A 27,165-nucleotide genomic window follows, 5' to 3' on the forward strand; every position below is an offset into this window, starting at 1 on the left:
TCTTAGCCGTCAGACAGGTCAGTATTCGTCTTGTACTTTCCGGTGGGTGAAGAAGACCTTCTGATGTGGAAATTTAAAGATAATGCCTGACAAACAAACATTGTTATAATGCTGGCGACACAGGGAAGTGGGCACTTACTGAATAATACACATCTGTCATCTGCAGCAGGTTCTTGGTGCTCCCATTCTCTTGCATTTCTATGGTTTCCCTTCCCCACTCCGACGAGCGAGAATTCTTGGGGTACTCTGCATATGGGGACATTTGAAAATCTCCACTTTTGAAGATAAGTTTACTAATGTCATTCTTGTTTTTTCTGCAAAGAAATTGTAAAAATGTTACAAAACGGGAAGCATTTTATTCCTTCTCTGTTAAATGTTTTTGTCCTGGAGCCTGCCTTGTGCATGAGCACGACACTGAAGTCGGGTTTTCAGGGGGTGATGTTTGGTCACTCCCTTCACCTTGCATCACGTGTCCTACTACTATTACCAGTTACTGTCTCCTAAAATGGTTCGTTTATTATTAGAGTAACATCTGAGGAGCTGATTTGGAACCTATGTTATACATAAATTATGCCTAGGCGTGCATAAATTATGACTTTCTGGCGACTACTGTAAATGTCCTGTGATGTGTGTAATTCATGCATGTCATCATGTACTCATGGATCTGTATGATATTATTGTACAGTGGGGCTTTAATTCTATTTTCTAAACCTCACACATATGTAACGTACGTAAAGCTTACATTACAAATTTGAAGGTTACAAAAACTGTGGGCATTTTTTTTTACCTTTTCTGTGTTTCATGTTACAAAATATTTCTGGTGTACAAACACCTAAATGCTGAGACTTTCCGCACTTATACCATATACATCATTGTAATTTAGATGAACATGTAAGTGCAGGAAGTCATGCTTAAATCTTTGTGAATGCTCAAGCATTTGGGGGAACATTTACCAAACTTTCACGCAACGCAGGACAGTAAGCAAAGTTGCTGCTATGGGTTGCGTGAAAGCGAGATTGCAGAAATGCGCTGTGTGGTGCCTAGCATCAAAGAAGGCACTATTGCACCATGGTGTAAGGGTGCCTGCATTACAGACAGGATTCTTTTTGTGCGAGAAAGGACACCTTCCTGCACAAAACACATCTTACAGGCAGTGAGATTCTACTCTATTTGTGCTGAAGGACACATCACACTGGGAACAAGGATATAACAAGGACACATAAAGATATTTTTCCTTGTTACGCCTCACTTGGGAAGGCACAGTATTGTGATAGATTCTCAGGTTACAAGTCTTTTTAAAATCCAGGAAGGCACCAAAATCCATGGATGGCTGCACAGGAATGCCCATGCACCACCCATGGAACGCCTACCACGTTGAAGTGTATTGCAGCCCAAGCAGCTGCCTTGCCCTGCATTTCTTTACAAAGCCCCACAAGGCCATGCAAATGGGGCCTTCGTAAATATTACTGAAGCCTTTGTGTTGTCCTTGCATGGCCTTGGGCACCACAAGGACAGCGCAAAGCCTTCATATGGGCCCTGGTAGTTGGGTGCAAACAGATTTGCACTGATTTTCCATACCTAGTACCCATACCCATACCCATGCGTTGTACATACATGACAACAAACCCTCATTGCCCCACCCCAGACTTGACCTCATTGAAGTGGGGACGAATGGTTCCCAATTTAACCATTCGTGCGACCCCGTGCAAACTCCGCCCTGTCAACAAAGAGGGGGCTGGGGGGGGGGGTTCTGTGGAATGGGGAATGCAATGTTAAGCAGCTGTCCGCCCATTATGCGACACAGGCAGCAGCATCGTCGCATACAGATGTATAATTTATACACATAAATGATGTCTACTCACTTTTGTAAATTCCATGTTATATACCTGCATCACAATCTTTCTCTGACATAAATCTACTTCATTCTCATCTTATGAATAAAAGCTCTCTTTCAATAAAATGTGCTACCTCGCGACACTTTTTCTCTCTGAGTTACAACATTATCCACAGAGTTCAGTGTCTTCTGATATGGTTGTGTCAACTGGCGCTATTTCAGCGTTCCCAGGGGCGTGGCTTCAGGGGGTTATTTGGGGTGTTACACCCCCCTAATAAGCATGTTTCCTGGTAAATGGTTGCAGGTGCTTTCCGTCGGGTATGGGGAAGCGTCTTTCCGATTTCACAGGCATTTACCATACGCACAGACAAAAGATTACACACACTCTCACCCTCTCCTGCTTTGAAAGTCTTCCAAAATGTTAGTTATTTTACCAAATATTGTATTTTCTGTCACTCAGTACCCCTAACAATCCATACTCTTCTCCCTTTCCGCTTTGTATTTTAACATTCTATACCAGAGTGATTGTGGGGAAATCTGAAGTTGAACGTCCCCCTCCCCCTCGGCCATTTCTTGGTAACCAAGCTGCGCCCTGCGCGTTCCGTCCTGGAAGACGGGCTGTTTTGGAGGGCGCGGCCTTGTATGAAAATCTTATCTCCACCCAGGGAACAGAGATTTGTGGTATGTGTAACTCGTCTTCTGAGGCGTGCCGCGACCTCCTCGCTTTCGCTCTTGGTGGAAGCTTGGCGCCAGAAAGCGAAAATAAAATAGCACTGAGGTAAAAGGCTGCCCCACCAGTGGCTTACAGCTGCTCAACATAAAAGTTTAAAAGTGCATTTCGTTTTCCAGAATACGTTGAGGCAAAGACCATGTGATCCGTATGGTAATCATTACTGACATTCCCACTGCCACTGAATAAATAATACCCCTAGGGAAACATGTATAAAGTCGAAATATACTTAAATATAATAATGTCTGACACCGTAGCTTTGCAAATAACGGCAAAGTCCATGACAAGATTTTGCGTGTTAAGCATAAAGATGTCTAATGTTTGCTGTGTATTATTAAGAGGTAATTGTTATGTAATGTAATAATTTGCAACATGTTAATTGGAAAATTACTGTAGGTCTAAGAACAGTAAGCCGCACAGTTCCATCGAGGTGTGTTTTTTTACGTACGCCCTCTAGCTCTGAATTCGGTTCTTAGAAGGAGAGACAAAGAGGGCATAATTCCCCAGGCACGACGTTGTTGCAACATTTATGTATAGGTTTTGAAGTAGGCCTGTGTATTAATGATGAGGCAGCAAACACCGTAAACCGCTAGATGGCGCTCGTACTGGAGCAGCTACCTTCATTTTGCATTGCTGCTCCTATAATCCACTTGGGGGAGACAGAAGAAAGATTACTTCAGCAGAACCTTAGATCTCCACCAGCATTATTGGTGGAGCACGCTTTTCGTGGACAAGTCTTAAAGAACATCAGCAGAAATGTTATAGAATCATGTTTCCGCTACTAAAAGAAAGTAGAAATGAAATGATGTCCACTAATGCACATTATTCATGAGTGTGGCCAAAAGGGGACACATTTGTTCCATTTGTGCATTGTACCTACCCCTGCACCAGGTACTGCCTAGTGCAGGGAGGCGGAAGCCAGGGACAGTCCAGACGCATATCTTTGCAAATATGGGGCGGCCCTGCTCCTGTAGCCAACCCACCCCTATCCAGAACCCCACTGCAATTTTGCATTTGTCGTTTGCATTGGTACAACAAAAGTTACGTATACCCAGGACACGTTGCGGCGACACATTTAATTAATTTTAGGTTGCCAGATATTCACATCGCTATACATGTGCAAGTACATTTGTCACGCAAAGACTGGAAAAATATTGCTGGCAATCTAGTAATGTACAGCAATATTTGATAAGATAATTGTTTTCAAAAGTAGTCACTACATTTCGAGTGCCGAAGTAAAGACAGAGCTGAGACTAAGTGGCAAATCCCAAACACCATGCAAATCTCGATTTGGGTAAAAACGTAAGTTTGTGTCCATGATATCTGAAAGGAAAAACATGGCTCGCATTTCGTAGGCACAGACTGCACATTTCTAATGAATGCACTTCTGAACTGTGAAAAACACAGGCAATTAATACGTTATCCCTGAAACGGAGGTTTGAAACGCAGAATGGAGTGATAATTGTGACTTCTGCAGTATCGCAAGTTGTGTCTGTGGTACTATCCTACCACATTTAAGCAGGACCCCAAATACGCCACTGAACAGTGTGTACAATGTCGCGGCAGACGGTGAAATGGTCAAATTTCATGAGATTGGTTGCCCTTGCCAACCCTTTGTAGGCCCAGGCAATATTCTGTTTAAGCAAACTTAATCTCGGGGAAATCCCTTTTATGAGTTTCATGTCATGTGATCAATTTTTGTTTTCCTAACACCTATTCTTTTTGCGTAATTTTCAGTCTCCGGAGAATTTGAGAGGAAAATGTCTTGCGGGAACTGTGGCTCTGGATGTAGGTCGCCTGAGGAAAAGTCACTGAATATCCTTAGAAACTGTTGGGGCAAAATATCGAGCTGTTTCCTCGTGTGCTTATCATTGGCAAGATCATACCCGACGTAAAAACTTCTCCGCGCCATATCCCAACAAACATAACATTAATGCGAAGTTTTAATATTACACGTGGAAAAATATTGCAATATCTCACAGGCCACCTTCATATCTATTTAGCTTTACAGCACAATTTACAGCTAAACATTTCTTTCAAACTTTACAACAGATGTCACGCGGTTTTATATTGGAACCACTTCAGGCACAAGTGGGAACCCAGCAGTTGCCGTCTGCTCAAAGGCCTCACGAGAACTGTTTAGAAGGTGGTGTTAATGTATAAAGGTAATTTCATCCTTCATGAATTAACAGATGAATAAAGTTAATGCTATTTCTGAGTGTGCTGAAATTAGTCTGTGGTATTTGATCCTGCACTATTCAATAAAGAAAAACTTTTTGATCTCTTTGTAGGGTTCACCATGCACATATCTAGCTGTTGTACATGTGAGGGACCCACGAAGCATTAATACTTATTTTTTCTCATAATGTGTAACTTCTGTGCTCCTAAATCATATAATTTGTACAAACCAATGGGGAAACAAAATAAAAGCTACGTGAGGAGCTTTTAGTTTGGGTTAACAATTTTTCTGAGCTGGCAAAGTAACAATGGAGAATATGTTAAAACAAGCATTTTCAATGCAATGGGTCTCGCATTAGAGCTATTAGCGTTGTAAAGCAAAAGAAAACGTAGCGCGATCACGCTATGTAAAATGCAGCGTGATCCCGCTGCGTGGAAAATAAACAGATAAAGTAGTCCGGACTCCAGGCTGAAAACATCGAGCCTCGTATGTTTTTGGTACTTTACCGGTGCTGTGTAGGTGGGCTAAACACCGGAAAAGGCATGAAGTATGCATGCCTTTCACAAATGAAAGCAAGTGGATTTTAAAAGGCAAGCCCACGAACCAATGTAAGTGACTGACGTGGCATGGGTGTGGTTTCAAGCCCAAAGAGAGATTACAGAATGGACGGAGCACTTTGTGCTTGTCCATAAAAAGGAACGTTTTGCACTGGAATGCAGGAAGCAATACCAGTGCCAAAAATCTGATATAAAGCATATAAATTATGAGGTAAAAGTGAGTGTTTACATTTTATATGTGATTTGACTGCTGAAATGATGCTGCCACAAGTCACTGTAAAGGAACAAAGAAAAGAGAAAGACAGACATGTTGCAAAGTGTTTTGTTTTTCGGTCTGGTTAAACAGAATTGCTGCAAAAGGATCTTTTGTTCACGATATACTAAGAGTGGGCACTGGGTCCACCCCTTCAACCACTGCCTTTTTTTAGCAGACTGCTCCAGCCATTGGCTTGAGACTTTGTGGATTACAATAATGTTTTCTCTCATCTGAGGCTATTGGCTGTTGGTTTGTATCATTCTATCTGCACTGAACTGCGTGAAGGACTTCTTTACAACTATTCCTTCTCTATGTTCCTGCTGGTCCCCTCTGGGTGTCTTGCACTGTTTCTCTTGATGATCCCTATCCCTCTATCTGCCCCCTCTCGTTTATGCCTCCCACCCCTCCCTCTTAATCCTGTGCACTGATCATTCCCCTGCCCACCGCCCCCTTTTAGCTCTGCGCTCAGTACCTTCTTCCTACCCATGTGATTTCCTTGCTCCTTTGACCACTACCCCCTCTCCTCGTATCACCCATCCTTTTTCTCCTGGCAGTGTTGCAACAATGCTACAGGGACCATTTATTTCTATTTCATAGAAATTCATTTGCCTTCAATATGGTCCTCTATTTGTTTTTATGTCAAAAGAACATAGGCCTTAAAGAAAAGTTCATTATAGTTATGTTTTTCGTTAGATGTTGTAGAAACTAAAGGGAGGTATAATGAAAGTTATCCTGCCACATTGAATTTATTTAACATTGAAACAAAAACAAGACTTTATAGAGAACCTTCATTTTTTCTTCTTTGTCTGGTATTGATGTGGTTATTCTGAATGTGTTAGCATTATCCACACTTATCTGGGTTGCCAGTGCTTGTTATTGATTGCTATGAAATTCAAAAACTAGCTTTGTGCTTAAAGTTTTGAAGAGTGGCCTATACCTGTTCTGCCCAAAACAAATGAAGTTTGCACTCTATAAGATCACGATTCTGCTACACTTTATTGAAATTGAGTGCGTGCAGTGTACTAAAATTATTTAAATTTTTGTACAGGTACCAATAACTTATAAATATTAGGAGATTGCATGCGATACGGTTTACAAAAGAACAAAATAAAGTCAAATGAAACTTGAACAGGATTTTCACTTTTGGTGCCAAGTGTTGCCTGCCCCTTTTATTTAAACTTGTATTTATTAGCATTTGGTTTCAAATAAAGACACTTGTGGACAGCTCGGGCATCATGGAGTCCCGCAGGGCGACCATGTGGCGAGTGTATCCTCCAACAGTTTACAGAATGATCAGGAATCAGATGCACAACCTAAACAATACAACAAAACAAATGCAGCTTATATCTAGAGAGCTTATGCTAAAAGAAACAGCAGCTCAACAAAAGAGAAATGCACACTTCCCAGTGTGAGAATTACTCTTGTGTATCCCACCGGGACACAGTGGGGAGAAGCAGTGATAGAAAATAATTGAAACTTTCCATGTAAGTGTGAGAGGGAGGGGGCAGAGAGGGTCATCAACATGGGGTAGAAAAAAGAGGGGGCGGATGCAGTTATAGCACACCCACATATTATCACCAACCCTCGGTAATCTACAACATGCAGGAGCTCAACTAGCCTCTAAGTCCGACACAGCACGAGGTGTCTCCTGTACCTGACACCCTGAATCAGGGGGAGAGCGGCCGCCAGAAAATCTACCTCTGACAGGTTATTCAGCATATCCCCCCACAATCCTAGATCTCTCTCAGCATTCGCGTCTGTGCGTACAGCTCTTAGACGTCTCTCTTCTGCCATGCCCCATTCTTGCATATCAGCTAGTCCTCTACAGCCTGTTGGAGCTGCGGGTTGTGCCCAGTGTATGGCCTCTCTGCTCTTTACCAACACAAGACTCCAGAGAGCGAATCTTTGGCATTTTTGGCCCTTTCGCTTAGATATCGGGAGCACTCCAAGCAAGCAGTGTTCCACGGAGGCCTCCAATTTCACCCCGTCATGTATTCAGGACTTCCTCCCAGTACCCTCGTAATTCGCCACAATCCCAGGTCATATGAAGAAAGGTCACTGGAGTCACCCCCACAGTGTGGCCAATCTTCTGAACGGGCTCTATCAATCCTGTATAAGTGCAGTGGGGTGAGGTAGACTTGGTGTGAGTAATAAAACTATGTATGTTTGGACCTCGCGTTGCTTGCCACTTCCCTAACCTGGATAAACGTTCTCCTTCAGGTACCCTCTCCATGAGGGGCACCGTTAATGCCCTGCTCACCTGTCCTGGACCGCTGTAATGCCAGTATGGCAATCCTCTTTAAGGGCTTTATACAAACACGAGACGAAGCCTCGGGATGACCCAGGGTCCAGTAATAGCCGCAGAGTCTGGGACTCTATCAGCTCGGCAGGGAAAAACTGTCAGATCCCTAACATAGTATGTGATACTTAGGCGTATTGTAGGAACTGACCCCGGTGAAGGTTAAACACGTCTTAAGGACAAACATCGTAAGGAATATACTGTTGTGGTATAGGTCACCAAGATTATTGCAACCAACTGCAAACCACTGCATCAATTCCATCACCGACTGGATTTCACTTCTAGGTTTCAGCCAGCGAAGGGGAAGGAGTCTAGCTTAGGGGGCCCGATGCAACAACCACTCCCACACCACAACCACCTGTTGGACAATAAAGGGGTGGCCTTTTAAGATTCCCGCCACCAGCATAAGGCACTGTGGTAGGTCTGCCTCTGCACTCCATGCATCAAGCAGATTCATCCCATTCTTGGATTGTCCGAACACCACTGAGCAGCATAATGCAAAAGATTTGTGAAGTAGTACAGTCTGAGGTCCGGTAGTCCCAGACCCCCCAGGTCAGTGTCTAACTTCAGTACATCCAGTTTAACTGCGCTGCGCTTACCTGTCCACACTAGGGACACTAGGAGTTTGTTCAGGTTGGTGAAGGGAGAAGTTGAGATTTTGCACATAGCATTTTGCAGGGCATAGAGACAGCTGGGCAGAAAAACCATTTTACTTAGCACGATCCTGGCCATCACCAACAGCGGTAGGCATATCCAGAATTGGATGGAGTCCTCCAGACCCTGTAGGAGCCTACCCATGTTAAGATTGTAGCATGCCACCGGATTAGTTACTATCTGGATCCCTAGATACCAAAAAATATCTCTCTCCCAGTGAAGCTCTGTCACGGGGAGACAAGCTAATTGTGTCCTTGCCAGGGCAGCCAATGGGAACAGTACCACCTTCTGTTTATTAATCTGAAGGTCTGATGCTGCTCCGAATTCAGACATGATGCACAACAGTATTCTAACTGACTGCTCAGGGAGTGTGACATACACTATCACATCGTCTGCATAGACCAAGACAACATGGGTGATGACTCCCACCTTGAATCCCCCACTCGGCCAAGTCAATGCAAAGGCATACTGCCAGCAGCTCCATCTTTAAAGTGAAAAGGAGTGGCGACAAGGGGGATACCTGTCTAGTACCCCTTTCTACGGGAAAATGTTCTGATACCCCTGGGCCTTTCCAAACCCTTGCAACTGAATCAGTATAGAGCAGCTTCACCCAGGACAGAAATATTGATTCTAACCCCATTCTGTGGAGAACCTCCAAGAGGTACTCCCAACTGAGGGTGTTGAATTTTTTTTCAACATTTAAAATAATCAATGCTGCTTCTATCTCAGTGACTGAGTGTAAGACATGTGACAACCCCTGCAGATTCATGTGAGTGCCACATCCCAGCAAAAAGCCACACTGGCCATCGTGTACTAGATGAGTGACCTTGCTGCACAGTCTAGTGGCAAGAGCTTTTGCAAGAATTTTTGCATCAACTCCTAGCATGGAAAGGGGACAATAAGATCCAGGGTCCAAAGGATATTTACCCAGATTAAGGAGCATAACTGCGCTTTACGCATAGTCTGTGGCAGTATCCTACTCTCTTGCCTCCATGAGTGTTTCGTGCAGGTGGGGGAGGAGTAACTCTGAATACATCTGGTAGTACTCCGCCAGTAACCCATCCGGGCCTGGTGCCTCACAATGCACCATCTCCCGAACTGCCTCAACTAGCTCCTCCGACAACAGCGCTCCCTCAAAATTTTCCCTCTCTTCGGCCGTGAGGCAGGGAAGTGGCAATGAATCAAGGAAGTTGCATGCCCTCTCCACTCTGCTAACCCCCTATGTGCCATAAACTGAAGCACTGGTTCTGCAGAAGATTAACTGCAGCCTGTGACCCTGCAAGTGTGCCATTGTAGTCCTTCAAAGAAAGTCTACCCGGGGGTGGGCATTCTCTCTTAAGTACCCACGCCAGTACGTGACTCGATTAATCACCTTCCCAGTGTAAGAACTAACGATAGTCACGCCGAACCAGGCGGTCCAGTCTATCCAAGGTCTCTTCCACCATACTCCAGGCTGACAATAATGGCCCACGCTGGGTCCCCAACATAGGAGCATCCCGCTGGAGGGCCATCAGCTGTCCTTCCTCCTCAAGCAGTTGCGCCTCCAGTCAAAGTCTTGAGCCACTTTTACACGAAAAGCACTCCCCTCCCACCACCGCCTTCAGTGCATACCACTCTCTAATCCTGTGGGTCGACGTTGACCAATTTGAGTCAAAATAGCTGGCTGTCACTGACATGCGCTCTTCCTGAAACAGGGAGTCAATAAGTGCCTCCAGGTGAAGTCTCCACAGAGCTACCAGAGGTACCAAGGGTCTGCCACCACCCACTCCTTACCCCAGTAGAAGAGGTGCATGGTCTGAAAGGAATCTACCAAGTATCTATGTCTGCACTACTTCAGCGGCTATATCCACTGTGGTTAGGAATCTGTCTAAGCGACTAAATGTGTCACATATCAGAACATAGCATGTGTATTCTTTGACTCCTGCGTGTCGGTTGGCAGGACTATTAGGATGTCTAGCTTTTGCCTTCCATATTTGCATGTCAAAGGCCCACTTCCAATACTATAATTTTATTTTTAAAAGGGTCTCATATTGGAGGCATAGTGATCATTAGTCAAATCTAATTAGCAATCAAAACACTGCTCTTTTTGCGTCTCTTTTTCTTCCTAATCCCTTGGACAAAAGTTGTGGCTTGATTTTGGTTAATGGTGCCCTACCTTCTTTGGGAACTAATGCATGTGGATATACATGTAACCGCAGGACCACGAGATAGACGTAGAATACTACTGCACACAGCAAGTTGGTACAAACACAAGCCTGATTTAAGAATAGTGTACGCACAGACCGCACTGCTGATGGGGACGAGCACAGCCACAACAGCACCTGCATATATATCCAACAGGGGAAACAACTGTACACGAAGAGGCAGGGTAAAGTGACCAACAAAAGTCACCTAGTGTGGGAGAACATCCTATATGGACTTCTCCTAAAATGGCCTGCTGGAAATATTTAAAAATCGTAGTTGCTCATAAATGGGTGTAGCCTTTAAAGAATGTGACACAGTTCAGAGGCAACCGAAAACCTATTAATTAACCTAGCTTAGGTGCAGTCCACTTTTATCCTTTCTGCAACATTTACAAGCCCACCCAGGGCCTTACTTTACTGGTCTAAAAGCTGCGTAGATTGATCATGTCACAGAAATGACACAAATTGAATTTTCTTTCCTGTGGCATCACAGTTCACCAAACAAATACAAATGTGGGATACACAGTTACCAAGCTGCCACATTCCTCAGAGAACCTCCTCCAGTTGTGGCTTTTTATTCTCAGTGCTTAATTTGTGCCAGGGTTCGCACCAGCTCCTGTTTCCAAACACCTGCGCTTATTAACCAGACAGTACCACAAGATGGCACTACTTACCCTATTTATTTGAGCAGTTCGCATTAGTAGCACATTAAACATATCAATATACTTCTAAAAATATGATAGATTTAACACATACGCGCCATCCACAGTGATTGGACAGACCTGGAAAATTCCAAAATGTCACATTTGTAAGAGTGTGATGTTTAGAAAGCTAATGGTAGCACTGGCATTCAGCAGCAGTGGCAGAAGTTGTGGTTGGTGCCCAAGGAATACTTCAGGTCCTGGCACTTTTTACATATCAAGCACCGGTTATTCTACAACTACGAGGTATCCCACTTCTCATTATTATCGTTAAAGTCAGGGACAAAGCTTCCGGGGGGCTGTCTGGGGTGTTACACCACCCTAATAAATGCATTTTCAGGTAAATAGTTAGGTAAAGGGGCTTTCAGTTCAGGTGTTGTGAGGTGTCTGACAGGAATATTTTCATACACACAAACAAAAATGCACACACACACACTTTCTCCCTCTCTATTCGAAAGTCTTAAAAAATCTTATTTTACAAAATATTGTGTTTTCTCTCACTTAGTAACCCTACCAATCCACATTCCTTTCTTTCCAATTACCCTTAAGCCCCTTAAGCCTATCTTGTGCACCCTGCTTGTCGTATAAAGTAATTTAACATTATATATATATATATATATATATATATATATATATATATATATATATATATATATATATCAGCCAGTTTGTTGGAAAATCTTCAGCTCACTCCCCCCAATTTTACTGACCAAGCTACGCCCCTGGTTATAGGCACATTCAAGCACACAAAGGGCTGATGCTAGAATTGGCAGGATTGTCGGCAGTGGCACATGTGATTTGAGGCACTTGAAGCTGTGTGTGTGCTGTTTCCAGCTCTGATTTACACAACCAAAAATCGCTTTAAGAACATGATTTGAAGAAGAAAGGATTGTCTCTTTCCCAGCATGTAAGGGATGGTGAAAGGATTTTCAGCACTTTTACGTAAACTGGCATTTTGCCTGCTGGAGCACTCACTTTGAACTGAGAAATATAATTTTTGTAGCATTTACAGATCTAAACTCCATCCACACCATGTATAGTGCAGGTGTTATAGTCTATCACTCAGAACCTTTGTAGAACAAAAGCGGGAGGGTTCAGAGTCACACAGCAGAGTACCAGACACTGTGCCATACACTTTAAGATGCGAATAATGACTTGACCAATGCCCACCTGCAGCATGTGATGATCAGCGCAGTCCCCAGGATCAGCAGTAGCCCTCCTCCAGCAGCTGCTATCACAATGGTTATAAGCTGGTATGCTGAAGACACAGAAAACAATACCTCAATTACATGTTCTTCAAGGAAAAAGTCTGCCTTTCGATAAACAATTTTATTGGCATTTTAAATAGCGTCACATACAGATCAATAATGCATTGAAGTGCGCAATCATGGTCAAAGCATTGTAATAATGAGCTGCAAGCAAGCCCGAGCACACCCAATCACAGTGGTTCCCAAACATTCTAGAACCAGGGTCCACGTTTTAGAGCAACAAACTTTCGTGCCCACCTAACTTTAATGGACATGAAGTGAGCAATTTTTTTATGTAACTAAAGCTTCGTGTCGGAGCGCATTGTCATTTACAGAAAGCACATTTTCCATTGAAATGGCAACTAACTGCACAGACATACAGTTTACTGATAAAACTGTGTAGCACCCAAATGATAATGTGTGGAAATCGGGTTTTTGTGAATATTTAACATCTGTGCATCACCAAGGTAAAGTGTTTTGATTTGTTTATATCTTAATAAAAAATCTGCTCCTGCACACTACAGAATTACAAAAAAATTGCTTTATTTTTGCTTTCCTAACTGATGAGTGCATACAGTTCATTTAAAAGTATTTACATTTTGTTGTGTTGAAAAAATTGTATTCTGCAGCCTTTCCTTTCACACTCCCTGTACTCCAGCAAGAGTGCCAAATAATTCCCTTTAAAACGTCTCTCCCCTTGCAGTGAGACAAAGTAAACACCAATCCCATGTCAAAAGAATAAGCAGCAATTTGTTATAAGAAATAGCCATTCAATTGATCGCTGTCCTTAAAGAATGGAAAATGTGGGAAGATAAACATAGACATTAAGTGCATCTTTATTTATTGCCCAGGCTTTTCCGACCCATAAAAAAGGGCTAATGACACACAAGTAGGTCACAACCCACAGATTGGAAAACGCCGCTCTAACATATATTTCACAGGAGCCCTCAATTCACTGGCATCTACATAGTAAGGCTATACTCATAACATGAGCCCATTAGGCATCACTCAATAGGCCAAAGAGAAACTGACAGGATCCCCAGACCTGCCCAGGTTTTTGCGGGCAGCCACGTGCCTCATATATGGGGGTCTTGAGAATTATGCTTATATCTAGACTCCAAAGTCTTCCTGTTGCTCTATGGGCAGGGGTGTAACACAGGACTCTGCAGGCCCTGTGGTGCAAGCAGTCACCTCAGTCCTTCAGGGGGCCCCCTTCGTGGGGGGCATTCAGCACAAAGCCTATGAAATATGGGAAACTCAGGGCCCATCATCACATTTTGCAGGTAGCAGCATCATTCAGAGTTATGCTACTGTCTATGGGCTACTGCAGCGTGCCATTTTGAGCTGTATCTCTCATGGGTTAAACTAGTACCAATTTTAAAAGGTTTTTAACGTATCTGTCGACATCCAAATCCCTAGAATATATATACAAGCTCCAGTTACAGAATAAAAGCGATCTGCCAAACCTTAGACCCTTGAAAGTACCTTAGCAACCCCAACCCTGAACTTCTAAACAACCTGAGAGCCCTGTGTGTTGGAAATCACCCTAAGACGTCTGGCATTGTAGCCCAATGAACAGGGGTAACGATGCACGAGCAACCAAGGTGCATAGGTAACACCAAACAGAGCAAGCAGTTTTCGGACAGATGATTAAATATCGGAACCCCAAAATACGGCTGACTTGCCGCACTGCCCAAGGATTTAAGGTGAACATTTGTGAACTTTTGGCATGGTCAACCTTGGCCTTAATTCCAACAACGCTTATAAAATCATGAGTTTATGGGCCCCGTCATTGAGTGATACAATAATCTAACACAAGGCATGATGGTTATAGTTAAAGGAGGTAGGTGTGCACATACTACTGCATAATAACCGCCTCCTCTGATCCCTTTGACCTGGCACAGAGACTTTGTGGAGACCCCAAACAAAGGGGCCAGATTGAAAGATCATTCTGACTTGCCAACAAAAGTCCAGTCCTCAGGATTTAAGTGCCACCAGCAACAGGTCAGAAACAACTAAAGTGCAGAGGTGCCTTTGCAATGCAGAAGCACTCGAGAGCTTGGGAGGACCAGAAACACTGGTTCGGTGTTGACTCCTTTGAGACTTGTATTTGACTTTTGTGGATGCACGGTGCCAGTGCAACACTGTATAAAACTGTTGTGCAGCTACTGAGGGAGATGATCCCTAGTAACACTCTTTGCAAAATATTTAAGCATTTGTAACTGTGCGCTTGGAGATGCATATTCACAATTGTGAATCAATTCATGTTTGTGTGTGTTTCAAATGGTAAATGCTTGGACGAAAGTCACAAAGGTAGCTAGGTTTCTCATGCATCTGCTGCGAAGTGTATAAAACATATACCCCACAATATGTCACCAGATAGCATAGGCATACGTTGCTGTTCAACCTAATAAGACTAATATATTTGTTAAGAATACGAATCATTCCTATGTACCTAGCACACAACAGGGAGTAGCATACTGTGGTGCATTATAGCATTCAGTGTGAACTACTGGTGTACCAACGTACAAAACCATGGAAAGAGAGGTGATAGGCAATGTAAAGACTACAAGGAACTGAACCTCTGCGTGACCAGCACTCAGTACTCCATAACTGAAGGAACTGAACCTCTGCGTGACCAGCACTCAGTACTCCATAACTGAAGGAACTTAACCTCTGCGTGACCAGCACTCAACATTCAATCACTTAAAGAACGTCCCCCTCTTTGTGGCCAAACCTCAGTATTCCATCACTTAAGGACCTTATCCTCTTCATGACCAGAACTCAGAATTACATCACTTAAGGAATGTAAAGCTCTTCATGACCACCACTCAGTAATCAATCACTTAAGGAACTTAACCTCTCCATGACCAGCACTCTGTATTCCATCACTTAAGGAATGTAAAGCTCTTCATGACCACCACTCAGTAATCAATCACTTAAGGAATGTAAAGCTCTTCATGACCACCACTCAGTAATCCATCACTTAAGGAATGTAAAGCTCTTCATGACCACCACTCAGTAATCAATCACTTAAGGAATGTAAAGCTCTTCATGACCACCACTCAGTAATCAATCACTTAAGGAGCACAGAAACTAATATGAAGGAAGGGCTCTGCCACTCCTTAGATAAATAAAATATCTGACCTTTTACTCCTTGACCTTTCTGCTGTCTACAACAGAGTTGACCACACAAACCTGCCAGAAATTGTTGAAACGTTCACCGATATATCAAGACCCTGTGCCGCAATGTATCCATTCATTCCTCATCAATTACACTAAAAAAGTCAGGATCACATCTTCGGAATCTAGCTCACAGCATGTGTCTTGCGTAATCCCATAAGGATCATCCCTCTCATATCTTTCCTTCAGCATTACAGATGCCCCAGAGCTCAGCTCCTCGATCAGTAACAGGTGAAAATCCAAATGTTGACAGGCGCTGATGACACAAAAAATCATCACCAATTGAAAAATAGAAAGCAGCCATTCATTTATGCTTGGACCACCCGTTCCATTAGATGAATGATTACTTTTGGTGTATGAATGGGCCAAGACAGAGAACCTAGTAACTAGAACTACCAAAAACATAATAAACTATAATTGGACTATACTTCAAGCCTTCAAACCCCACCATTCATCTCATTAAAAGTAAGGAACGTGTGAGTTCTCAGTGCAGCTGACCTTTCTTTTACTCCCCAACTGCCTGAGGTAAGAGACTTAAACACACAGCTGTCTGCTATGAAAAGTCCTCTTCCTCCTCCTATGCATATCAACTACTGTAATATTCACTGTTGTGGATTCCCCAAAAACTCAGTCATGCTCCAAACACTTCAGAACCAGCAACCCAGTTTTTGACTTCACGTCTGCAAGGGTGATCACATAAACTCGTTTTACAGCGCTCCACTGGCTCATCAATGCCAACATAAAATTTAAAGCGATTTGACCCATTCATATAACATAGTGTGGAATAGGCCCTATAAACCTTCACTACGCCCAAACCAGAGCTCTTCACTCGATGTGTGCAAAGCTGGTCAAGCAACAGCTATTCCGAGGATGGGACACAGTGAATGTTGAATGGGAAATCAGTCAAGATACACATTTCTGGAATGCTCTTAGATCACACTTGAGATCTGAATGTAACTACATATTGAATTATTTAGGAAACCTTTAAACACAGTTATTCAGAATTACATTTATAGGACCTCTAAGTTGTGACACATAATCAATCACATGTCCTTCTGGATTCTAACATCCTCACCATGCCTTACCATTGTATTATTTCACCCTAATGTCCGGTCCGAGGTACTCAAAAGGAGTCGCATAGTACTTTCGAAAACTTCAAACATTGGCCAGTTACTAAAACTGACAAACCCTGATGGGGCTATTCAGTCTTCATGCAGAGTACTCAGGGGTAAACAAACCCCACTACTCTTCTGCTAGTAACCAGTTAGGGTAGTAGGAAGTCCGTTATGCTGTTTGGTTGTATAGATTCACGTATATTTGTATACAAGTATGTGTGTCTATATTCTATATGCACATATGTATGTGTGTATGTAGACAGTATTATGTGGCATTTGTAAAGTGCAAACCTAGACAAAAGGGCAGCAGAGCCCTGGGTAAGATGAAAGGCAAGCATACCATCAACAAGTGATAGAAGAGGTGGTTGTTTGTTTGACTGGTACTACAGTGTGATGTAGTGTTCTTTAAAGAGGTGGATCTTCAACACTTTCCTAAATTGGAGAAGCATTCGGTGGGTGGTGGAGATGGAGGGGGGAAGGGGAGAATGTGGAGATGTTCCAGAACCTGAACGCATAGATGGAAAAGTCCTGATGCTTTTTTTCTTAAACTCCACACGGTCTGCCTGCGTCCTGCATCTTCAAGTAGCAAGAGATATGATAGATGCCAGTCAGGACTGTGGTCTCCACAACGATGGAGACCTTGCTCTTGAAATGTGGTCATTGTACATGCAGTGGCATAATTTCACCAAAATGAATGTGGTTGCAGAAGTGATATTGCAAAGTCCATTACCTCTCATTGACTTCACAGAAAGTGACAACACATGATCAATAACCACAATGACAGGCTTCTGGGTGTCCTATTTCATCCATCTTTGTTGGAAACGTGAGGCTGTACTGTCATTAGAACTGATTGATAACAGAACAAGCACCAGCCTACTTAACTGGCAAAAAACACATATTTACTTGCAATCTGCATTCCGATTGGTAAATTCACAGGGATCGCAAGTAGCAATGGTGGAAAAGCAATTGATTGTCACCCGTAGCTACATCCAAATGATGTCCCATGTAACATCTATCTTGCCTCTGACTCCTAATGCTTAGAATTCATACAGAATATTATGAATTGTCTAAGATGCCCATGACACAGTGTTCTTTATGCATAGAATATCAATAGTGACAGGGAAAATCCTGTCGCAGCACATCATCTGACCCAGCTTACCGTCTTGAGTCAGGCCAAGCAGGCTGTTAGTCTGTGTCCCTCTTACTTCTATAAATCAAATTAACTGAGGAACAACAATGAATATTAGAACTTTGGGAGCTCCACTGAAGGCAATAAAGGCTGGTACAGACGTTCTGCTCCAACATTCGATTGTATGTCTTTCTATTTCTTCCTTTTTAATTTAGAACATTCCATCCCCAATGGGTGGAACGTTCTAATAGCCTTGTAGGCTCTGGCCAATTGTTCAAGGCTCTCTCCTTTGTTATAGGCCTGAGTCACACTCGGGTTCAGGACCTTAAGAACTCTCTAAGGCAGTGGTTCCCAACCTGAGGTCCAGGGACCCCAGGTAGTCCGCAAAGCCTCCTCAGGGGTTCCGCAATTGCTTAGAAAATTCAGTAATATTAACAGATTAGGCCCCCAGCTTTCAGTAATGACTCAGTAGGGGGTCTCAAGATTCCAATATTGATTCAGTGGGGTCCCCTGGATACAGTATTGATAAAGGAGGGTCCACAGAAGTCAAAGGGTTGGGAACCATTGCTCTAAGCCACGATAAGGCTACAGTATTGTGCTGTATGTCTTCCTCCTTCTCACCAATAAAAATGTGCACCCCCAAATGTTAGATCGAGCAAAATATAAAATGAGTTCAAATGGTAATGTAAAAATATTCTTCGTTGGTTCTGAGAGAATATGAGCTTGAAATGTTAATTTCCAAAGAAAGCCAAGTAAGAACGAGATTGCTAGTGAAACCACTGTGCCTTCTTCTCAAGGGTGGAAAATTGAACACAGGGGGTGGAGGGAGGGAGCCTTGAAAATCTCAGTCTCAATTAGTAAGAAAACATTGGCTACTTCCCTTCTGCAGCGGCTTCCCGCCCAATCTCTAGGGGTACGGACTAGCTTGGCTGTGGCCCTGCTACATTCCTGCAGCCCTACGGCATGTGCTGGCTTGTGCTCGGCCTGTCTTGCAGTTGACGGGAGGTCTTTCATAGGTTGTCTCAAAGTCTTCCCTTCTGAACTTCCTCCCATTGAGAAAAGACTGTTCCTTTTGGTGCCGCACCCACAGCACCAGAGTGCAGATGGTTATGCAAATAAACACAATTTAACATGTTTTTGTTCACAGTGTTAACACCACTCTATCAGCAGCTTTTTAAATATTTCCTATTTTTACACGTTAAGAAGGTTAAATGTGCAGTCTGTCCTTATGGATGTTTGAGGAGTGTTTCTCCTGTTGTAACCTTTTGTCAGATTGCTGAATTTCGAGTCACTTGTTAGGTGGAAGGTTTGTGACATCTTAAAAACTGTTTAAAGGTTAGTGAAATTAAGAAGCATAAAAAAAAACCTGTTCTGTTCACTACAATGTGCAGTTTATAGCCATTAAATAGCGGGTGTTTATCATTTTAAATAAACAAGCTCTTGTTGTTTAAACCCAAATTATTGCCTTTAGACCTGTGAAGTAAAGTAATCGTCAAAAATCATGTGATAGTGGATAGTTTCAAACAATCATGTGCACAGAGACAAAACACCATCTACCCTGCGCATGAATGTTAATAATTTCGTTCATCTACCTCTTTCAAAGATGTGGCTGGACGTCATCAGTACTGCCCAGGTGAAGTTTGTTGTCTTGGAGGCTAGGAGACCAATATGTGTCTTAACTGGTCAAATGAGGTTTGCTGTTCATGACCAGATAGTGCTTTGTGTTAGTTCCAGTGTAATGATTTTGTAAGTGGCTAGGCACACCAGTCTGTAATTGAATGTATAGCTTTTAAAATTAATGGCTGGGTAGTCTTTAGGCACCAAGTCGGGCCATGGTTTTGTGAGTCACCAGATGATGCTTTCAGGAAGAATGTAGGCATATCTGAGTAATACAGCGTATCAGGCCAATTGCTGTTAAATGCCTCCCTGGTGCTTCTTGTAAAAACTCTGATAGTTGTCTGGGTGATGTTTGCTCTGATAGTTGTTTGAGTGATGTTTACTCTGATAGTTGCCTGGATGTTGTTTGGGTGATGTTTGCTCAGATAAGCTATTTGGCATGTGTTGTAAATGTGTATCTGATGCTTATTGTGGGTGCCTATGTGATGTTCGCTTTGTGTGGAACCATAAAAAAGACAATATAGTCCATGATACAGAGAAGTTAGACACCAGGAAGGTGCTACTTTGGTTGCAAGGTGTTCCAACCCGACCACATCGCATGCAAAGGATGACCAACCCTCACCCTCATCATGACGCATGCTTCATCAGTGGGTCCGCTCCTGTTGGGACATTACTCCCATCACTAACTGGGACAAACATAGTTTGTAATCTGGAAAGTGTGTGTTGCACGGCTTCTAGGATCCCTTCATAAAGATTGTTTCACCAGCCTCTTAGATCAACCTCTGCACTATGGCTAAAGCAAAGAAACTGCTGGTCACTATCTTATCTAAACTGACACACATTACTCTCATGTCCTCCTGAAACTTAGAAGGAAAGAAACATTTCAAGAGAGTTGAGAGTACATTGAAATGGACAGCCGACATAATATGGAAGATCCCGAGGTAGAGATGTTCATTCACGTAATACAAATTATATTAGGTATTTCAGCACATCAAATCTTGCACTTTTTAAAATGGAAGCTTCTGTGGCTTCTGGGCGCAAGTGCTGTGTGGTTATAATTGTATCCAGTGTCCTTAATTTAAGGAGTAGCTCATGTTCCTATTCTGTGCTGACACTAGGTGAAAGCCTCATGATGATGAGCAAACATACTGTAGCTCACTGTGGGCAACACATCCAGGCAGTGTTGTGCCTAAGAAAAAAGCTTGATTTTTCTTAATGGTGAAAACAACTACTGTAGTAGCTGGATAAAACGAATTGCAATTGTTGGGGTTTTAGTTGTTACAAGTTGCCACGTGTTTTGTGAGTAATCCGCAACTCTCAGGTGTATTTTCTCTGTATCTTGCTGAGTGAAGTTTGTAATAATTATTGTTATGCAGGTAGCAAGATTCTAGTAGTCAATGTCCATTCAGCATCTCACACAAGCAGCATCAGTGTCAGAGCATGATTTTGCAGGATCTGTTCCACTGGCATTTATTACAAGCAAAGCATTTTCAGCCAACAAAATGGATGCTTTCTGCAGGGAACAATTACTTATGTTTGGAGAACATGTTTGGAGAGCAGCGACTTAAAATACGTGTTTTGCATCATTGCATCTCTATGGGGGAACTCTTGATACATTAAGTGCTATTAGCTGTTATTCAATTTGGAAATGAAAAGATGTGTTGGCATCATAAGTGTCACTATCATTGTACACCATTGAGCTTTTTAGCAGATGTCGCCACTTTCACTGCGAGAATCACCTCGATCACTAAAATGTTTTCAAGTGACACAGGGAATATAGAGAATATTGTTTCATACTTACGATTTCCACAGTTAAAGCCACCAAGTCCAAATGGACACCTGTGTAGGGAATTTACAAAACATACTGATTATGAAATCATAGCATAAACCACAGAGAGATAGATAGATTGTTAGATAGATAGATAGATAGATAGATAGATAGATAGATAGATAGATAGATATGCGGTAAGTAATATGGGGTTTATTAGCTTTCTTGATTTCGGGTAGGCGACAAGACTCACGCAAGGTGGCACCTTCAATTGGTCGTGATTGTCCCCACCTCCTTCAATAATGGTAATAAATAGCAAACTATTTTTGGTACAATTGCATATGCATTTATGCTATGACCTTTTTCATGCTTAGTTGTTCAAAAAACAAACATAAACAGTCAGGTGGTAAAAACTGTGCAGTAAGGTAAAATCAGTCTACTGCCTGGAATGTTAAAGACGCAAGTGCCTCCAAAAATAAAATCCCTAGATATTAATTGACCACAGTTAAGGATTAGGGTTAGGTTTGATCACGCCACCCGCCATGCTCAAAGTACATTTCACATAGAAGAATGAAAGGATAAATGACTGGACAGGTTTCATAGCTGTGACAGAGACTCTATACAAATACCCTAGTGACCCATTAACTCACTGAGTTGGCTTAGTGGTGCTGAAAATATATGTACTGCATAGAAGAGCTTGGGTCATTTAACATACCTGATGCAGGTTCCATTTTCACGCTTATATCCATCTTCACAAGCTGCAATAAAAAGAAATCTGTAAATAAATGTGCATTCCTGTAATAACTGGCGTCACAGTTGGAGCAGTGCACACAGTTTTTTATGTTGAGCGTAAGTGTACAGATGTTTGTATACTTTTAAGTATGCTTCTTCAGTGGGCTTAAAGCCATTTCATTGGCTCGTTTCAAAGTCACATTTAAAATCCTTCCTTGCTAGCAGTCAGTCATGCCTGTTTGCCCCGCTCTTTGGGAGCAGGGACTAACTACTGTTTAATTACCCCTTGTCCTGTTTATACCCCTTGTCCTGTTTACCTGTTTTTTAGGGGATTTTTTCCTTCATTTCCTGCTTGTGTTCGGCGAAGCTTCCCTTTTCATTTGCAGAGCATTCTTCCTCTCAGCGAGGGCAGAGGCCCACTTATTTATTTAATTACTTGTTTGCTAAGTAGCCCAAACTTAACCCAAAGGTATTGGAGGCTTTACAATAGTACCGGCTACATTACACAACAGCATATCCATTTGTTGTAGGCACGGTCAGATTAAATGATGATGAGCAGATGCCGTGACTAGAACCGGATCTTCAGTTCCAAAGTTGGCAGCGCTAGTCATTGTGCCACACCTTCTGCTTGTTTTACCAGGTGTCTGTGGAATACATGAGGCATTGCAGTTCCTCTAATTGTTACCGTGCGGCACGCCTCGATTCATGCTTACACATGGTGGCCACGCTTTATATTTACATATGGCGGCTATACCTTTTTTTTAATTCTGCACGGATAACCCACCTCCATTTTTTTTACTTGTACTTTTTATAATGTCTGTGTTGTTTCTTATAAAATTTCACTCTTGTGTTTGTTCAGTTTTACACATGCAAAATATGAAAAATGTCTCTATTGAGCACACACTGATTTGCTTCCGATGTTCAGAGCCTGCTTCAAGAGATTTTGTGTCCTGTGTGCATGTTTGTGCCAGATAATGGTGGTGAGACCAGTTACTTCCTGTGTAGTGATGGGACAGATCCATATTTTAATGTGGCGCGACTGCATTATGGAGTGTTTCAAGGCACACTGGGATCAGTCCTCAGCTTCTGCCTAATTCTGCCTAATTCAATGAGGTCTCTACAGGTGGGTGAGACGCTGTAAAATAGACATATAATGCCGCCTACATTAGTTGTGATGCTCTCTTTTGTGTGTAGGCAAGGTTCGAGGTATTTAAACTGCTGAAAAATAAGCGTGTGATGATTACACCATAATGCATTCTGTGGCAGTTATGAAGCAGTCTTTTGACCCGGGGCAAGTTTAGCGCTACATAAACCTTCCATGTACTAATCTTTTGTCTCTCGGGTCCCCTGCGGCCCATTCACCCCCTGATCACACTCCTGTGGTCACTCTACACACCCCGCTGCTTCTCACATCCCATATTACCAATCCCTTTCTCCCAGGTTTCTCATTTCATGGCACCTTTCATTTCTCCGCTGCGTTGTTCACTGTTTCACCTCTTGTTTCCTTCATTTCCATTTGACTCCCCCAAACTGATCCTTTCTTTGCCACTTTCCGGGATTTCTCTTATTCTTGCTCCCTCTGGCACCCTGTTTCTATTGTCAGTGCCTCTGCTCATGCTGCCTTTAATCAGTTTTTGTAATGTATTTGGACAATGTGTTAAATCCATACATAAAAATGCATCACGGGTACCAGTCATAAATGTGGAAATTACTCTTAACTGAATTATGCAAGTTTTTTGTAAAAATTAAAATGAAAGGCTTTCCCCTCCGCTGCAAGGTGATTTATTTGTGATTGAATGTCAGCGACAAGAACGTCTGTGTGTGTATGGCTTTTGCGCAATTTTCATTTTTTTCTGCAGATAGACAAAGAAGGTAAATGGAAATGCTTTAGTTATATGCAGAGCCACAGGAATTATATGGCAGGAAAAGTCGAAATTATGAGGCAGGGTTGACCTAATTATGTGGCAAGAAAAGTCCAGGTTTGAATTTACAGTGCAATAGCTCTAACTCAAGCAAATGTGAGACCTATAGCACTGTGAGAGTCTACAGTACTGAGCTATAATAATTCACAATGGAAAATGAGGAAGCAGAATAAGGGCACACCTGCCGGAAGCGAAGTCCCTGGCCTGAAATGAGGAAAAGTCTGTGTATGTCCTCTGAAGGGGTGTTGTCTATCACATTCCCACTCATTCCAATAAAGAGAACATTCAGATTAGGCAGATTGAGGGCATCAGTGAATTATATTTCCCTCTAGAACCCTTTTAATTTTGTGTCTGTTTTCAAAAGTCCTATTAGTGAACTGATGATCCAAGTGGACAAGATGGGCAAAGCTTCACTCTGCAACTGCACCACTCACCAGAGGGGGCTCTGCAAACGTCACCTGTGACGTATGGAGAGAGCCAGGAGAACAGGGCATTGGGAAACACTGCTGAAGTGCAGCTCAGAGGTAGAGGAGAGCAAAGGAGAGCAGGGTATTCACCTGTTCCCTTTTGAAGACAAAGATCTGAAGGCGTTAACCCCCAGAGCCATAAAGTTAGTTTTTTAGACAGACTGCCAAGGACCTTCTAACTCTCACTAAAAATTTACAAATATATAAATAAATGTATCAGAAGTACCTGAATACGCCAAAACAGCTATAGGACTCCAAGAACTTCAGCCAGAGGTCAAGGTCGATTGTAACAGCGTGGCCTGTTTGGTTTGAAATTCTGGGGTCAAATTAAACCAGGTGCAAACAAGGGGCAAGCGGGGTATTCCAATTCCAACACTTAGCACATACAAATTTCTATTTTAACGGAATGCTACGTTGGGGGAAGTTAATAATTCTGGGCCTGAAAATTCTGAGGGTTTTACACTCGGGAAAAAACTGTTCTTGCTACTCTAATTTTAAAGCATAGCTAGACCAATGCCAAAACTCTAAGGTGCGGAGCATTAAAGCCAAGATAGTCCTAAATAATATAAATTGAGGGACTGAATAATTTCCACATTGTGGTATGAATCCTGCAACATTTATTGTGGTGTGCTGTTGAAGATAGAAGAGCATATTGCTGGATTCTATTTTTGTATGTTTTATGCACACCCACATGACGGCAGAACAGTTTTACACCATTGTTGGTACTTAAGGAAACAAGCATTGGCAAAGCCAGTAGGTCTCGGTTATGCAAGAACTATTGCTTTGCCAGTATGATTTAGCCATGTTGCACACCAGCGGGTCTGCTGTTCGGCATGGCAAAAAGTTAGCAGGTAAAGGAAAGTAGCATGAAGTAGCATAAATTGGAGTAGAGTGGAGTTTTATGGAATACCATGGTGTGACATAGAATGGTGTAGAGTTGAGCAGTGTGGAGTAGAGTGACGGGGAGGTCATGGAGTGGCATGGAGTGTCATGAAGGCAGTACAGTGCCAGAGTGGAAGGTTGTAGAGTGGAGTAGCAATCAATGCATGGCGCAGAGCGTCAAAGGGAAGTAGAGTGTCAGGGAGTGGCATGAAGTGTTGTGGAGTGGAATAAAGCAGAGTGGAGTGGCATAGAGTGTGTTGTGTAGAGTGGAGTAGAGTGTTGAAGAGTAGAGTGGTGCAAAGCAGAGTAGATTGTCAGAGTGGAGTGACAGAGTGGAGTAGTGTAGAAGAGTGGAACAAAACAGAGTGGAGTTGAGTATTGTAGAGTTGAGTGGGTGGAGTAGAGTGGAGTGGCATACAGTGGAGTGAGGTACAGTGGAGTGGCATGGCACAGAGTAGAGTACAGTGGCGTAGAGTACAATGGCTTAGAGGGATATTGGCTTAGAATACAGTGCCATAGAGTGGGGTAGATTAAAATGGCGTAAATTGGCATAGAGTAGAGTGGTGGAGTGGCACACAGTGGGACGCCATGACTTGGAGTAGAGTGCCGTAGAATAGAGTGGAGTAAAGTGGCATAAAGTGACATAGAGGGAGCTGCATAGAGCTTCTTTAAGTGGATAAGTGTTGTAGAGTGGCATGGAGTGCAACAGAATGGTGTGGAGTAGAGTGGAGTAGAGTTTAATGGAGGAGAGTGTCACAGAGTGGAGTATCAAGGAATGGAGTGGCGTAGAGTGGCCTAGAGTGAAGTGGCATAAAGTACAGTAGTGCAGAGTAAATTGGCGTAGAGTGTAGTGGTGTTGAGTGCAATGGTTTTGAGTAAAGTGGTGTACAGTGCATTGATGTAGATTGCAGTAACGTATAGTGTAGTAGAGTGCAATGGCATAGAGTAGAGTCGTTCACAGTAGAGTGCAATAGTATAGAGTATATAGTTTCAGAGTAGAGTGAAGTGGCATAGAGTGGAGTGGTTCAGGGTAGAGTGGCACAGAGTAGAATAGAGGGATGTTGCGTGCACTAACATAGAGTGCATGGGTTTTGAGTAAAGTGGTGTTGAGGGTATTGGCATAGAGTGCACTGGATTAGAGTAAAGTGGCGTAGAGTGCAGTGCATAGCGAAGAGTGGAGTACCACTGCGTAGAGTGGTGCAGAGTGCAGTAGTGAGGCTTAGAGTGCAGTGGCATAGAGTAGATTGTCTCAGATTAGAGTGAAGTGGCATAGTATGGAGTGGTGCAGGGTAGAGTGGAGTGGTGAAGGGTGGAGTGCAATAGCATGGAGTAGTGGGACAAAGCCCAGTGGTGTAAAGTAGTGCAGAGTAGAGTAGAGTGGCATAAAGGGGAGTGGCACAGAGTTGAGAAAAGTGGCATAGAGTGCCGTGGCATAGAGTAGATTGGTTCACAGTAAAGTGAAGTGGAGTGGTGCAGGGTACAGTGGAGTGGTGCAGGATTCGGTGCAGTGGTATATAGTAGTGATGTAGAGTGCACTGGCATGGAGTGTATTGACACAGAGTGCAGTACTGCAGAGTAGAGTGGCATAGAGTGGAGTGGTGCAGAGCGGAGTGGAGTGGCCTAGACTGAAGTATAGTGCAGTGGTGAAGACAGCAGTGGTGTATAGTACACTGGGGTAGAGTGAACTTTCATAGAATAGAGTGGTGCAGA

The 27,165-nt window shown here is 42.9% G+C and overlaps 1 protein-coding gene across 1 annotated transcript in view; it reads right to left on the reverse strand.

The window, feature by feature from the left end:
• HEG1 (heart development protein with EGF like domains 1) overlaps positions 1 to 27,165 on the reverse strand; it is a 215,594-nt gene that overhangs the window by 17,402 nt on the left and 171,027 nt on the right. The window contains exons 9-12 of the mRNA XM_069224283.1: positions 22,168 to 22,210; positions 21,486 to 21,523; positions 12,564 to 12,651; positions 140 to 314 (exon numbers count right to left, since the gene is read on the reverse strand). Coding sequence (XP_069080384.1) covers positions 140 to 314; positions 12,564 to 12,651; positions 21,486 to 21,523; positions 22,168 to 22,210 — 344 coding nt within the window. The remainder of the gene's footprint in view (positions 1 to 139; positions 315 to 12,563; positions 12,652 to 21,485; positions 21,524 to 22,167; positions 22,211 to 27,165) is intronic.

Source organism: Pleurodeles waltl, chromosome 3_1 (genome assembly GCF_031143425.1).
Source record: "Pleurodeles waltl isolate 20211129_DDA chromosome 3_1, aPleWal1.hap1.20221129, whole genome shotgun sequence".
Taxonomy (NCBI): Eukaryota; Metazoa; Chordata; class Amphibia; order Caudata; family Salamandridae; genus Pleurodeles; species Pleurodeles waltl.